Genomic DNA, 14,318 nt, shown 5'->3' on the forward strand with positions numbered 1-14,318 from the left:
ATTATAGTATATTTCCACAGTAACCTGTATTTTGTTATATGTATACTTTGATTTTCTTCCATATCCACATTATGTGATAGATATGTGTCATTCTTATTTTAATGATGCAGACTCTGAGAAAAGCTAACTGTCCAGATCCTTATGAATAATTTCAGATTCCATTGTCTTAAGCAATTCTCTAAGTCAGAAAACAATTTACATATAATGATTCTGCTCAGGAGAACCCAAGAAGAGACTTTTTATTTGTAAGGAAGGGTTTTTATATCTGAACTTTTAGTTAACAGCAATGTTTCTATTTCTTGGCAAACAGTGGCATTTCATTATAGAACTTATTAGCATGTTATAAAGTTCATTATTAACTTTGACAAGCTCATTTTAACTTCATGTGACTTTGCTAGATTCTTCTGTTACTATTATTTAATGAAAACATTTAGATCTTGAGATAATAGATTTGCTTGACTACGTAGAAATACCTATTAAGTAAATTGAACTATTATTGTGTAGACTGCTTTAAACATTCTTATTTCTACATGACATATATAGAGCTAAGATTATTTATAAATAGAATGACATTGACTTTATGTTCAGAATGTAGAACAATTTTTTATGAACTAAACTGACCAAAATTATGGTTCTTTAGGGCCAGAACTGATTATTAGAGTAAAGATTTCTGTTATGATGGGATCTGAGACTCTGAACTTCAAGCCCATAGTAACTGTTTATCATTATATTTCCACTGAGACTTGATATTCTAGGTAGTAAAATGGAGCCCAGTGTTTTCTTTCTATCTTTTTCTGAAATCAAATACTATATATTGAAGTTTTAAAATAGCTAATGCTATAGTTATCATCTTTTTTTGAATCAGAAGGCAGTATTGCACTTTTATTTGTACTTATTTAACAACCAATCATCTACTAATTGGATGATTACAATGTAGCATATATGATATTTTGAGTATATATAATTGCATTGATATATATACATTGTATATCAATATACTTATTTTAATGCTCTTTATTTCATTGTGATTCACCATTTCATTATTTTTTTCTTCAGCTCTGTAAGATAAGCAAAACTCTTCGTTTTAAAATTGGAAAATGCCAACTAAGTGAAATAGTTAGAATTTTAAATTAAATGGACATCTTATTTATTTGAGTCTTCCTTTACTTTTCTGTAGCAGAAATATTCAAGATTGGACAGAGATTATTTCTTACAATTCCTGTCCTTTGAAAAAGTAGTTAAAAAATAGAGTATTGATTAAGTAAGATAAATTGTCATTTCTGAGTAGAAAAATATTGTATTTAAATGGATCCTATGAACTCTTATTTTTCCTTTTGATTCCTTTGCCTAATTTATCCTGGTGACTTTCTTTGAGAATTAACTCAAGTCCAATCAATGTCTCACAAAGGCTTTTCTCTGAATTCAAATTCTCTATTCTGCACACCCATCAGTTTGTATGTGAACTTTTGTTTCTATTTTTTACCTCTTGTGCAGAGACAAAATTACAAAACTGTAGAGACAAAAATAACTCACTCAGTGCCTTCATTTCTACATATATGTATGGATAGAGATCCAGCTCCTGTTGCATATAGTGTGTTAGTGTTGGAACGAGCAATTTTACCCAGAGCAGTTTTCATTTCTATTTTGTCTGCTAGAGCTTAATCATTCCATGTTTACGTTTGATCTTCTTAGTTAGGAGACCAAATAACACAATGAATGACTAAGCATTTATTGTCAAGGACCCAGCTTGGATTCTCATTTGTTTGTTTGTTTTATTTTTTTCTTTTCTTATCTAAAGATTTTACACTGTATGTAGACACATGCTAGGTGCTAACTGCTAGGAAGGAAATGCCAGTGATTTTCAACTATCTTTTAATTTAGTGCTGTTTCAAAATGTCTTCAATTCTTATTTTAATATTAAAACATTTCTGGTTATTGACTTGTTTGGGGCCATATTTGGCTATGTCAGAACTTAACTCTTGGTTTGTGTTCAAGGATGACTCTGGGTTCATGCTTGGGGGGAATGAAGGTATTTGGTGACAAGAATTGAATCTGGGGGGCCGAAGAGATAGCACGGAGGTAAGGCATTTGCCTTGTATGTAGAAGGTCATTGGTTCAAATTCCGGTGTCCCATATAGTCTACCAAGCCTGTCAGGAGCGTTTTCTGAGCATGGAGCCAGGAGTAATCCCTGAGCACTAATGGGTGTGACCCAAAAAAAAAAAAAAAGAATCAAATTTGGGAACCTGGGTTGGCTGCATGCAAGGCAACATGCCATATCCACTGTACTCTCTCTCTCTCTCTGACCCTTAAACATAGGGTCATATGAATTTCTCTGTTAATTTGAACTGATTATGATTATATGTAATTCAGGTTTTGTATTCTCTCTATTTTGACACGGTCACAGAACCAAATAAAATTATAGCTGCTGATTACTTTGATAAGGTGATAAGAAGTAGTTTCCAGCAAAGTATTTGATTTGCTCTTCCTCCAATCACTGAATTGTGTAGTACAGCAGAACTTTCTTAGAACATTGCTCTTCAAGTTTGACCTTATATAATGATGACATTGTCTTCCTACCCTCAACCCCTTCTCCTCAGTTTAATTTGGATTGTCTGAGATTGAAACTTACATATCTTTGTTTTTAAAGCATAATGTAATAGAGAACAGTGGCTTAGAGGAGCAATATTGTGATGTTAAAGGCCTCTTACTAAGTAGTTGTACAGAGGTCTTGTTGGATATGTTTAAACATTATAAAAAGGTATAGAATCATTTTGCGCATCAATGAAATTACATGATTGATTGCCAGTTTTAGGGGTATTTTAGGCCCACTGAAGGGGTGAATTGGCCACTACAAAACTCCATAAACTCAGAACTTGATTAAACTGAAACTGTGCTCCCTCCTCCCCTGCAACTGTGAATTGATACAACAAACCTTTATTGATAACATTAATCTGGTATTTAAAATTTATGTTTTGTGATCTTCATGCACTGTAAGGTTAGTTCTCTGGCTGAAATCACAGTGCCCATTTAACAGCTGCCTACTGAAAAAACTTTACAGTGTATGTATTCAGTATTAGAATGTAACTGAGTAACATTTATGGACCTAGCTATAGATACTCTATTAAGCATTAAAGAAATGTTAATAAAACTGTATACCTACGTTAGAAGTCCTAACATTCAAGTGGTCACGGAAGCTTAATTTACAGAGCATAGAATTTTCATATCACTTTAAATTTCACACTTCAAACCAAAGCCTTGATTTGGACAAATCAGCAAGAATCCAATACCAACTTTGGAGTCGTGACATTTGGTTTCAAGGAGGCAAAGAAAGTGAGATTGATTATTGTGATTTAATAGCAATTACATGCCATTCACTTTTTGTTTTACTATAATGAGTCAAAGAATGATAGTTTTCTCTCTTAACTTGAGGAGGACTTTGGCTTTCATCCAGTTTCAAAAATTCACTCATAAACTCCTGAAAATAAACATAAGCTTATTTAGAATAGGTAGAAAAGCTAGCATCACTCAGTAATGGTAGCAGTAGGGCACTACTAAATCTGTGTATATGGACCACATGACATATTCATTTATTCATGGAGAGTTGAGAGAGTCTGTGTGTAGCACTTGAAATATTGGACATGATTCAAATGTGAGTCAAGTGTGTCTAGAGGCTTTATTCACACCTATTTTCTTTTAGTCAGCAATGCTTCATAATGCCCTGGTTTCATGAATTAATTTTAATGGAATTAAACTTGAACAGCTCAAAATTATATAATTAATTTCATTCAGCTTCAATTAAAGTTACTAATTGAATCAAGCCTACTAGCATGACACCTGGCGGCAGATGGCTACATAACAGTAGCAGCAAGTATATAGGAATTTGCTGATGAGCAAGTCATGTTTACTAATACACCCGTTATAAAATCCTCATCTGGTGATAATCTCAGTGAGGTCTTGAGTTGACTCTGGCAGTGGAAAAATTTCCAGAGTTGTTTGTAAAAGAAAAGATTCTAATTGAAGCTAGCATGTATCAGGAATATTTGATTCACTAGGATAATGTTGAATAAATGTTACATAAATCTAAAACATCCTGGCGTAACATGCTTCTAATTAATATTTTAATGCTATCTGAATATGGTTTTACTTTTTATAATTAGTGTTAAAGATCATTTTTTTCCTCCCAACATCTTAGTTTCTAGACTTAGTCATAGTGGGTGTCCATGTATTTTTATGTGTTGAAATGTGTTTCATGGCAGAGCTTTCTAATTGCTTTGAAATCTGCATGCTACTGGAGACATTTCTGCGTGGGCAGAAATCTTTTTCTTCCTCTGGGAATATGAACACAAATGGCTTGTGGCTTCCATTTGAATCTCTCTCCTGTCGTTGTTTCCTTGAGTTTAACTTCAACCAGCTAGCATCGTTTGCTTCTCTTCCGTCTTCCTACTTGTACAGATCCTTTTGAATACTCACCATTAAATGCATTCTTTAAGTAAGCCCATTTGAATGGCTTTCAGCATTCAGGATACTTTATAACTTTCTTTGTTATTTGCAGTTTCAAATCTAAACTAAACTCATTTGTGAAGGTCACAACTGCATAATGTAATTTGGTAAATTGTTACATGGATATAAACACATGACTAGTCATCTAATAAGTGTGTGTATATATATATATTCCAAGTGTCTGTATATATATATATACATATATATATCTTTAACATGAATGAATTCTCTTGGACTCCAATCTAATAGAATTCCGCCAACTTCAGCTCCATGTTCTATAATTATCTGTGCAAGTTTTTATTTATTTTCTCACATTTATTTCCTTTATTACTTTCTATCCAGTTGATCAAAGACTCAGAAGTTTCTGCTGGAGTACAAGAACTCCCACTTGGTTATTCTTATTAAATTTTCTTGTACCTTCAGAGATTTTCTTTTCTTTCTTTTTGGTTTTTGGGCCACACCCGGCGGTTCTCAGGGGTCACTCCTGGCTGTCTGCTCAGAAATAGCTCCTGGCAGGCACGGGGACCATATGGGACACCGGGATTCAAACCAACCACCTTAGGTCCTGGATCGGCTGCTTGCAAGGCAAATGCTGCTGTGCTATCTCTCTGGCCCCATACTTCAGAGATTCTTAATAAATTTAGTGTAGTAGAGTCACTTATGTGCTGCTCACCAGAATTGAAGTAGAATCTTTGGTAGTAAAGGCCAGGAATATGATTTTTCTTTTTGTTTTATTCTCATATATGCTATGGTCAGGCCTTATTTCCGACTCTGCACTAGGGCATTGTTTTTATTGAGCACAGGGAACCATATGGGATGCTGGGGATTGAACCTGTGCACCATTTTTAGGGACCCTCCCTCCTTCAGAATTTTGGGCACCCTCTCCACATATCTTCTTTATCTGGCCCCCCTGGAATAATTTTTCAAAAAATAAATCTGTGTCCTCCCCATATCAAAATGAGTTAAAATTCAATCAGGATTGAATTAAATCTGTACACAGATTTATTATGCATGCATGATTAGTCAGTTTATAAGTTTTGTTGTCTACTTTGACTTCATTTGCCTTGCTTTCAGATTTCTCCCTCTGGCATTCTAATATCCTTTCTATGTTCCCTGTCAAACATTTACAGTTATTTCTCTGTTTGTCCTAAAGTACTTCACAGTTGATAGAATTTGATTCTTTGCCCAACACTCTGCTTTTGGAGTTTACCCATGCTGATCTTCCACCTGGAATGGCCTTTCTCCAAATATGCACTTTTAAACTTCCTGCTAATCTTTTTTCTATGCATCTTTCTTCTAGTGCCTTTCCTAATCTCTGAATCCTGATGTTTCTTTTTATTTTGATGAACTACTCTAGAACTAAGAATTTACAATGATCTCTTTTTACCTTGCATTAGAATGAGTTTTTTTGCTTGGATTATTGTTCCTAATGTTAACTTTTAATGTTAACTTTTAATGTTAACTTTTCCTTCCGTGTTGGTTTTCTCCCTGGTAACCCTAAAAACAGTCTAAGAGTTTGTCACTCATTCAAATGTAGTTGGGATTTTGTCTTCATCTTCTTTGTCTTTTTTTTCATTTGATTTCTTTCTGTGCTACTCGTACTATGCACTCTTACTATGTACTCTGTAGTCTGTACTCTTAACATGTGAAATAACTTTCAACTTTTCCAAATTCCTTAATGTCAGCACATCACTCGTGTTAAGATGATCTATGAACAATAATTTTAACAGATTATTTGGCTTAGTAGTTAATATTTGTTAAATTATGACTTTATGATTAGTCATTCTGGCAGTTCTGATGCTCAGAAACCATATGCAATGCCAGAGATTGATTTTGTATTGTATGTTTAAGACAAACACCTATTTTAAACATCCATTTTTACTCTATACATATTTATTATATGCTTGGTACATGCCAGGTACTAAACAGTAAAGCTGTTACTTAGTTACGTAATTATCAATAGAAATATTACTCTTTCATTTCTTTAAAATTAAGGAAAAATTTATAAAATTAGAAATATAAAATGATGTAGCACTTAAAATAATAACTCATATTTCTTATTTAGAAAAATGTAATGAAGAAAATTCCAAGACGGATATAACTCAAGCTACCAATAGCTGCTTCACACATGGAGAGATTCAAGACCAGTCTATTTGGGGAAATTGTTCAGATGATGAACTCATCCAAAGTAAGTAATTTTAGAGAAAATTAGATTATCTGGAGATCTGACTGTGAGAAAATGCTCTCAGTTAAGATATCTATATAAGGGAGTTTATCTGAGTGTTTCTATGTGTATTTTTAAATGCAGTACATAATCATTATTAGGATGTGAATAGCTCTTGACTTTTCATTCCTTCCTGTTTTTTTTCTTTTCATTTTTGGGCCCCACCTGATGGTGCTCAGGGATTATTCCTGGCTTTGCACTCTGAAAACACTCCCTGTGGGCTTAGGGGAACCATATGGGATCTGGGGATCGAACTTGAGTAGGCTGAGTGCAAGGCAAATGCCTTGTCCATTGTGCTATAGACCCGGCCCTCATTCTTTTAGATAGGAAGAATTAACATGCAAATTTTAGATTTAAACTTTAGAGAGAGTAAGACAAATTTTATTCATTTATTTATTTGTTTGTTTATTTATTATTTATTTATTTATTTTGGTTTTGTGGTCATACCTTGTGGTGGTCAGGGGTTACCTCCTGGCAGACTGGGGGATCATAATGAGATGCCAGGAATCGATCTAGGTCCAGGGTCAGCCGAGTGCAAAGCAAACACCCTACCGCTGTGCTATTGCTCTGAGGCCCTCATATTTTTATTTCTTTCAATGAACTGCAGCTAAGTAGAAGTATGGCAGTTCTAGATATGCACATGGGTGATGAATCCAAGAAGATAGCAAGGTGGAAGAACCAAAGGCCTAGAAGCAGTACTTTGATAATGTACTGTTCTCCTACTCCAATGATTCCAAACCTTTTTTTTTTCTAGTAGCATTTTAATCGTGATTTGATTGCTTCTTCCTTCCTTCTTCCTAAAATTGCTCAGAGGAAGCTATATGGACACTCTAGAATAGGTTCATTTTGTTCTTGATAATGCCCTTCCATACCTTTTGGGTAATATTCAGAAAACTCATTGCCAGTTAGGTTCTGCCTTTGACCCAGAGTTTATTTTCAGAATCCTAATTTCCCTAATTGGTTTTAAGATGGTTTTGCCATGTAGAGGTTAGCTCTCTATAGTGAATATATAAGTATAAAGGTCCTCACTATGCCACACCTGGAGTAACATAGCAATGAGTGTTTTTGTAAGCTTCTTCTATGGAGTCTGAGTTACCCTGTTTCATTTTCATTCTTCCAGAAAAGTCTTTCTGGAAATCAGTTGTTGTTTTCTTGAAATTGGATTATTTTAAAACTTGGAACATTTTCTTTTCTTCATAGGATGCTCACTTATCTGTCCCTAACGGGAAAACAAAAATAACCAAACACTAGAAAACAAACAACAGTAAAAACACTACTGAAGGAAGTTTTATACAAAGTTCTAAAAGTGAGTGTGTTCTTGTTTAATTTTAGTTCCATTTTTTTTACACTTTTGTCTTAGAGTAGGGGATAGGAAGGAACTGCAACTCAGAAATAAGTGATAAGAAGCAAGATTTATATAACCTTTCCCAAAGAATCAAATAAACATGGATTCAAGTAAACATTTATCCACCAGGAATATATTGGTTGTTTTTATCTAAATACTGACTGTACTGTTATGAAACTTGGGATTTTGTGAGTTACTAGCACATTTTATCTAAGATTATTTAACAGAGACTTCAGACTCCTCTAGAGGTCTTAGAGGCAAATTTATCTATCATTTGAAGAGTATGGTTATTTTTCTCATGCTTTTCATAGTCCCAGAATCAAAAGTATCATTTAATTGATTTATTTTCTTAATCCTCCTTCCTTAGGCCCACGCTAGGAAAACAAGAATAAGAGCTCAGAATATAAAACAAAATCTAAGTACTATTGCATATGGATATGGAGGGTCATGTTCTAATGTTAAGGAATGAATTTTCTATGATTCGTTGAGGCTCATTTCAGTCTCAGAATTCATACCATTAAGAGGAATGAATGTAAAATGAACTAATCTCTCTAACTTATATACTCCTTAATGGACAGTGATCAAAAGGTATTGTAAATTGCGTGAAATAGTTTCTTAATTGAGATAATGATGCAACCTGTGCCATGGGACATTGGGACCTTTGAAAACAACTGCCTTGGTGCTTTCTAATAAGTACCTGTGGAATGCAGAGACAGAGAGATTTATGACCCAATCTGAGTGCTTTATTTGAAAAGCAGACAGATAAATCGACAAAAGAAACTGGCCAAAGAATGTCATGTCAGCCCAACCTAAAACATAAGTTGGCAAGAATTTCCTATATATTCTGAGGTCCATAGGACTCTCAACAATATCAAAAACTATATTTTGGTATTTTTTTTCCCCCAATCACATTTCACTAGAAAAGGAAGCTTTGGGGGAAGTACAGAAAAATAGGATTATCTGAATTTGCCAAAATGGAACATCTTTTGTCATCTCTAAAACCCATCTCAATTCTGGATAAAGTCTGATATTGTTACAATTTCTGCTCTTCCAGCTTCTTGATATTAGACTCTAAGAGCTGCCCAGTTTTTCCTTTTACGGTTCTTCCTCATAAAGTTGTTCCCATCTCCACACAATTTACTGTCTTTGAATCCCGTGGCTAGGGAGCTGTGTTTTTCTCTTGCTTCAGTATCTGGCACATTCGGGGCCCCGGCAAATCTTTGTAATAACAATGGCTCTTGGAAAGAAGGCTCTGGCCAGCTGCATGGAGAGGAGGAGGGAACATCTGTGGTGGATCAGGACCAGTTTGGCTTCTGTTCCAGGGGTCCTGTGTTCCATGTTCCAGGGGGTCCCTGAGCACCATGGAAGAAGTGGACAGCTGGCTGTCATGGAATTAGTGTGAGAGTTCCGACTGGCGTGTGAGGTTGGCAGGATAGAGGGAACATCAGAAAAATTGATTCTGCAGGGGTGTTGGAACCTTTTCAAATGTACAACCTACTCTTTTTCCGAGCTTTCATGGACCTTTTCAGCTACATAAACTAGGACTTGAGTAGTGTGAGCCTGTGTAACATGACCCCCTTTTCTCTATTTGTTCTTGAGAGTGGTTAGTGAGGGCTAACAGCTTCAGTTCCTCTTTTCTCAGATGCCTCTTGCTTGCTTTGTTGGTCATTTGAGGCATGGTGTCTAGAGAACTCTTGGCTGTTTTTTATTTTTCTGAGAATATAACTGAGCTCTGGAAAGTCAAGGGAGTGGCTGTTTTGGAAATTGTATTCTAATGCAAGAGTGTATTCTCAGGCTTTATAAATGCAATCCAAGCTGAGAATAATTTCCAAATTATTCTGTGAACTTTAACCCTTCCTCAGTGGACCACCCACTGTGGCTCACAGTTGGTTCATGCTCCATACAAGTTGGCACTTTGCCTTTCCTGGTCCTTCTAGAAAAAGTTGCAGGTGCCAGACCTGAGATTCTGTGCCCTCAGGGCCTGAATTACAATTGATTGCCCTTGGATTGCTAACTTATTAGAAAGCATCCTTTCTGGAAGTTCATAAATAAAAGAGAATAAATCCATATGGAATCAAACATTCAGAATAAATAGGCCACACACAATCTGGTCAGGGAACGTGCATGGTGATCCTTTTTCTTATGAATTTAAAGCAACTTAAGCCACTCATTTTTTTTTATTTAAAAGATGTAATTCAGATTAGTTAAGAATTAAAAACAGAATGGAGGTTTTATGAGGACATTTATAATTAGAAGAGTCATTATTTTCATTTTACAATTTTTTCCCTTTTACAGTTTGAAAGTCTCATGCAGTTTAATTTCTGAATTGGGGCCTAGAGTTTAGAAGAGCATCTTTTTATGGAACACTGATTAAGACTTTGGCTGTTCCCCTCAGATGAGCATATATGGTACAGTATATAATTTGAAGCTGTGCCTTGTTTTAATAATCACCATTCTTTTAACTTAGTAAAATAAATGTTGCAGTGAAGAGACACTCTCAATTAATAATAATTTTTCTATTTAACCCATAACAGGGATCAACTGATAGCAGGTAATAGGCAACATTTCATCTTTTAATTAGACGAGAAAAAGAATAGAAGTAACATTTTGATCTTAGTCTTTGGGGGGATTTCTAAGATAGGAAAGAGTTTGTGTGCATATGTGTGTGTGCGCACGCGTGCACATTCCCCTCTTATACTCATAGCCATGTGTAATATTTTCCTTTAATTTAGGTCAAATTCTACTATTCTAATTATTTCCTATAGAGGAGCTTACATTTTTCTTTGTTCCTTTTCCTAAAATGCCTCAGGTCTCTATTTTCAATTTTTCTAGGTCTTTCTGAAAATTCTTATTACTTTATCCTTGGTCATTGCTTTTATATAAACGTCTCCAATTTCTAAATGTCATTACTTAACTTCAGAAATTTTCCTTAGCTTCTTTTTTGAAATAAATTCCCCATTAAATTAAACTATTTTGTTCAGCTAATTCTCTCCTTTGTGATTTTGTAGAATTCCCATGATCTGAAGCATAGTTAGAATGCTCTACTTAAAAGGTAATCCCTATCCTGTTTAACCCATTTATTCATTTTGAAGCATTTTCACCTCTCATAATAGTAAGCACTTAAATGTAGTAGAAAGCAAACTTCTCCTTCTAATTTGCATGTGCACCCTCTTTATGGATTTGATGTCATGCCTTTTCACCTACTACCTAAAACCTTCCTCTGGGCATTCTCCGAAATTTCTCTCCAACTCAATAGTCTATGCATCTCTTTATTTTCCTAGCCTCTGTCAACTTATCTCTTATCCTCCCATTTAATTACATTAGGGAATGACTCCTCAATACAGGGAAAAAATAAAGCGGATACTCAGTGGACTTTCCCCCCCCCCCCCCCAGTGGTCTTTTTTAATACTTGAAACATTTCTTACTTGATGAGAAGGAAAGCACATGGAGAGGTTTGGCATTTGTTGTTTAGAACCTGTCTTGTTTGAGGGCATATTGCCTCAAGTGTAATTTAGTGTTTTTTTTAATAATCATTATAAAATACTATTTAGTAATCATGAATAAGAGGACATAAGTATGCTCTATGTAAGAGTGTTTAGATATAAGCTGCCCAGTAAGACTCAAACATATAGTTTTGTATTACTCTTTTTTAGAAATTTTTGTTTGTTTGTTTTTGGGGGGGTAGAATGAGAATCTTATAAAAACGCTGTACATAGTCTAACATATAGTGTATTGATGTTCTTTTACTATCATTATAATTTTTATATTATTATTATTTGATCATATACCATGACTCTTTCAATTTTCAATTTCTTATCTTACTAAGGTTTTTTCTGAGTTTTCCATTTCTTCCTGACATTCCTTAAAAAGTTGTATATATGTGAGTAGAGAGGAGATGTATTGAAGTTAAAGTGGTGAATGAGTCTCAGGTGAAGGAATCATGTTTATCTCTTTTCCCTTTGGGAGTTCTTTGAGCCTTAATAAGAAGCCAAGACCTAGGAAATAGCTCTGGAGAGTTAGTTTAGTTCTTAATGCACTTCTTCCACACCCTGAAAATCTTGAAGTCTTATCAAATAACTCTGAATATGAATATTTCCTACTGGCAATGTAAAATATAAATGATAGTCATAAAATTGAGGTTTATTTTTAATGTTAGCTAGGTCTTTTGAAAGAAACAGAACCAAGGCATTTAGTGTGTTTTCAAATTTTAAATAAAGAAATATTTTATAAAGTTATTAAAATATAAGCCAAAGAACTATACATGTAGTATATAATGTATATCATAAAAAACATTTTACTCCATGATACTTAGGACTTTTATTCTGTGCTCGGTCTTCAAAGATCATTCCTGGAGGTACTCAGGGCCATGTGTAGTGCTGGGGATCTAACTTGGGTCTGTTACATACAAACCAAATGCCTTAATTTCTATAGCATGTCTTTGTCCCCCCACATCTTTTTCTTTTTAATGTAGGCACTGTGGTTTACAATATTGTGATAGTTTCATGTATAACTCATTCCAACACCACACACTCCACCAGTGTCCACTTCCTTCCATTATTGTTCCAGAAATTGATTTTCTCAATTACTTTTCCTACTTCCTACCGGTGTCTCATTTCCTTCTTTTTAAAGGTTAGGTAGAAACTGCAGATGGTCTTTCATTCTTCCCCTAAATTTCTTAGTTATATGCCATATTAAGCTTATGCTGAGATAAAGTAATAGATCACACTAACAGTCCTTTTACTGCAGGCTCCAAAGCTATAGAGGTAGGTAAAGTATAGAATATAGCTTTAGTATAAATGATTTGTTCTTTAAACTGTAAACTCTAAATTTAGAGGATTATCTTCATTATTTAGATGCACTTGATTTATACTTGATTTTTTTGTTTTTCTTCTATTATTATTTCCTTTGATTTTATGACACATACTGATAGATTCTGCAATATATTCTGATTCTTTCATCACTGAGACATTTTAAGTTAGAGGTAAGCACTAGCTACTGGTATTCAAACCTAATTCTGGTCTAAATGATTGATACCTTAGCCCATTGTGATTTATATCCTGGAAGGGCTACATGCAATGAAATTGATCTTTCTGTTACTGATAGGTCATTTTTATCAATTAGGCCAGCGGCCTTTTCTCAGTCTTTATTCTTTTTGCTGGGTTTGACAGGATGTGCTTCCTCTAATGCTACTCACTCCTGACTTTCTGCATTCTTGATCAAACTGGCTTGTGCTCAGTCCCTCAGATGCCTTGAGTTTCTTTCTGTCTCTGGACTTTTGCAATGTTCCCACCAGGATTAGCTGTCACAACCAAAGAAAAACCCTTTTCAGATATCTCAATCTAAAATAGATTTCTCCATTTCTCATAGTACTTTTCTTTTGCAGAGAATGTCACAATTTATACTTTTTTATATGATATGGATAACATTCACTGGTTTTAAGTTATAGCTCCAGCAATTAGTACCATTCCAGAAAGATAGTAAGCAGTTACTAAATGCTTTTGGATGGTGGTCTGTGGGGATTCATTCTGTTGTTCCTCCATTACTTTGTGTGACCTTTTATCCTAGCCAAAGTCCATTGCTTGCTCTTCCCTCTACATGCTCAGTATTTCCCTTCCCAAGCTTCATTCCCAGTCTTCAGTTATATTGCATATTTCTTTACAGCTTATCTGATTTCCCCCCATCTTGGAAGTGTGGAGTGTTTATCTTAATTTCTCGTAAAGAACTTGTTATTTTTCCAATTTGCGTGCAACTGAGGGAACTGAGTTCCCTCAAGGAAGGAATTGTGTCCTAGGCTGTTTTAGAGGTCTCTAGAGTATGTAGCTGAAGACTACACATTTTTTCCCCAGTACTTATATATGTTAATTATTGAATAATTGCAAACTTGCTCCTTTAGGCTATATTTAACTTCTATAGGAGTGTGACAGCTTTGAGTTGGTTAGGTGTACTAATTTGTCTTAAAATATGGATTGACTTTTTACTTTCCTTAAGGAGGTTTTTTTCATTTTTTAGTCCATATCGAAAGGTGCATTTTTTTTGTTGTTTTTTTGTTTGTTTTAGTTTTTTGGGGGGGCCACACCCAGCAGTGCTCACAGGTTACTTCTGGCTCTATGCTCAGAAATCGCTCCTGGCAGGCTCGGGGACCATATGGGATGCCGGGATTCTAACCACCGTCCTTCTGCATCAAAGGAAAACGCCTTAGCTGTGCTATCTCTCCAGCCCAAAAGGTGCATTTTTATATGACAGTAGTA

At 34.9% G+C, this 14,318-nt stretch overlaps 1 protein-coding gene across 1 annotated transcript in view; it reads left to right on the forward strand.

The window, feature by feature from the left end:
* Positions 1 to 14,318, forward strand: part of MDFIC (MyoD family inhibitor domain containing) — a 94,105-nt gene that overhangs the window by 18,826 nt on the left and 60,961 nt on the right. The window contains 1 exon segment of the mRNA XM_049778387.1: positions 6,567 to 6,689. Coding sequence (XP_049634344.1) covers positions 6,567 to 6,689 — 123 coding nt within the window.

Source organism: Suncus etruscus, chromosome 1, assembly GCF_024139225.1.
Source record: "Suncus etruscus isolate mSunEtr1 chromosome 1, mSunEtr1.pri.cur, whole genome shotgun sequence".
Classification (NCBI taxonomy): Eukaryota; Metazoa; Chordata; class Mammalia; order Eulipotyphla; family Soricidae; genus Suncus; species Suncus etruscus.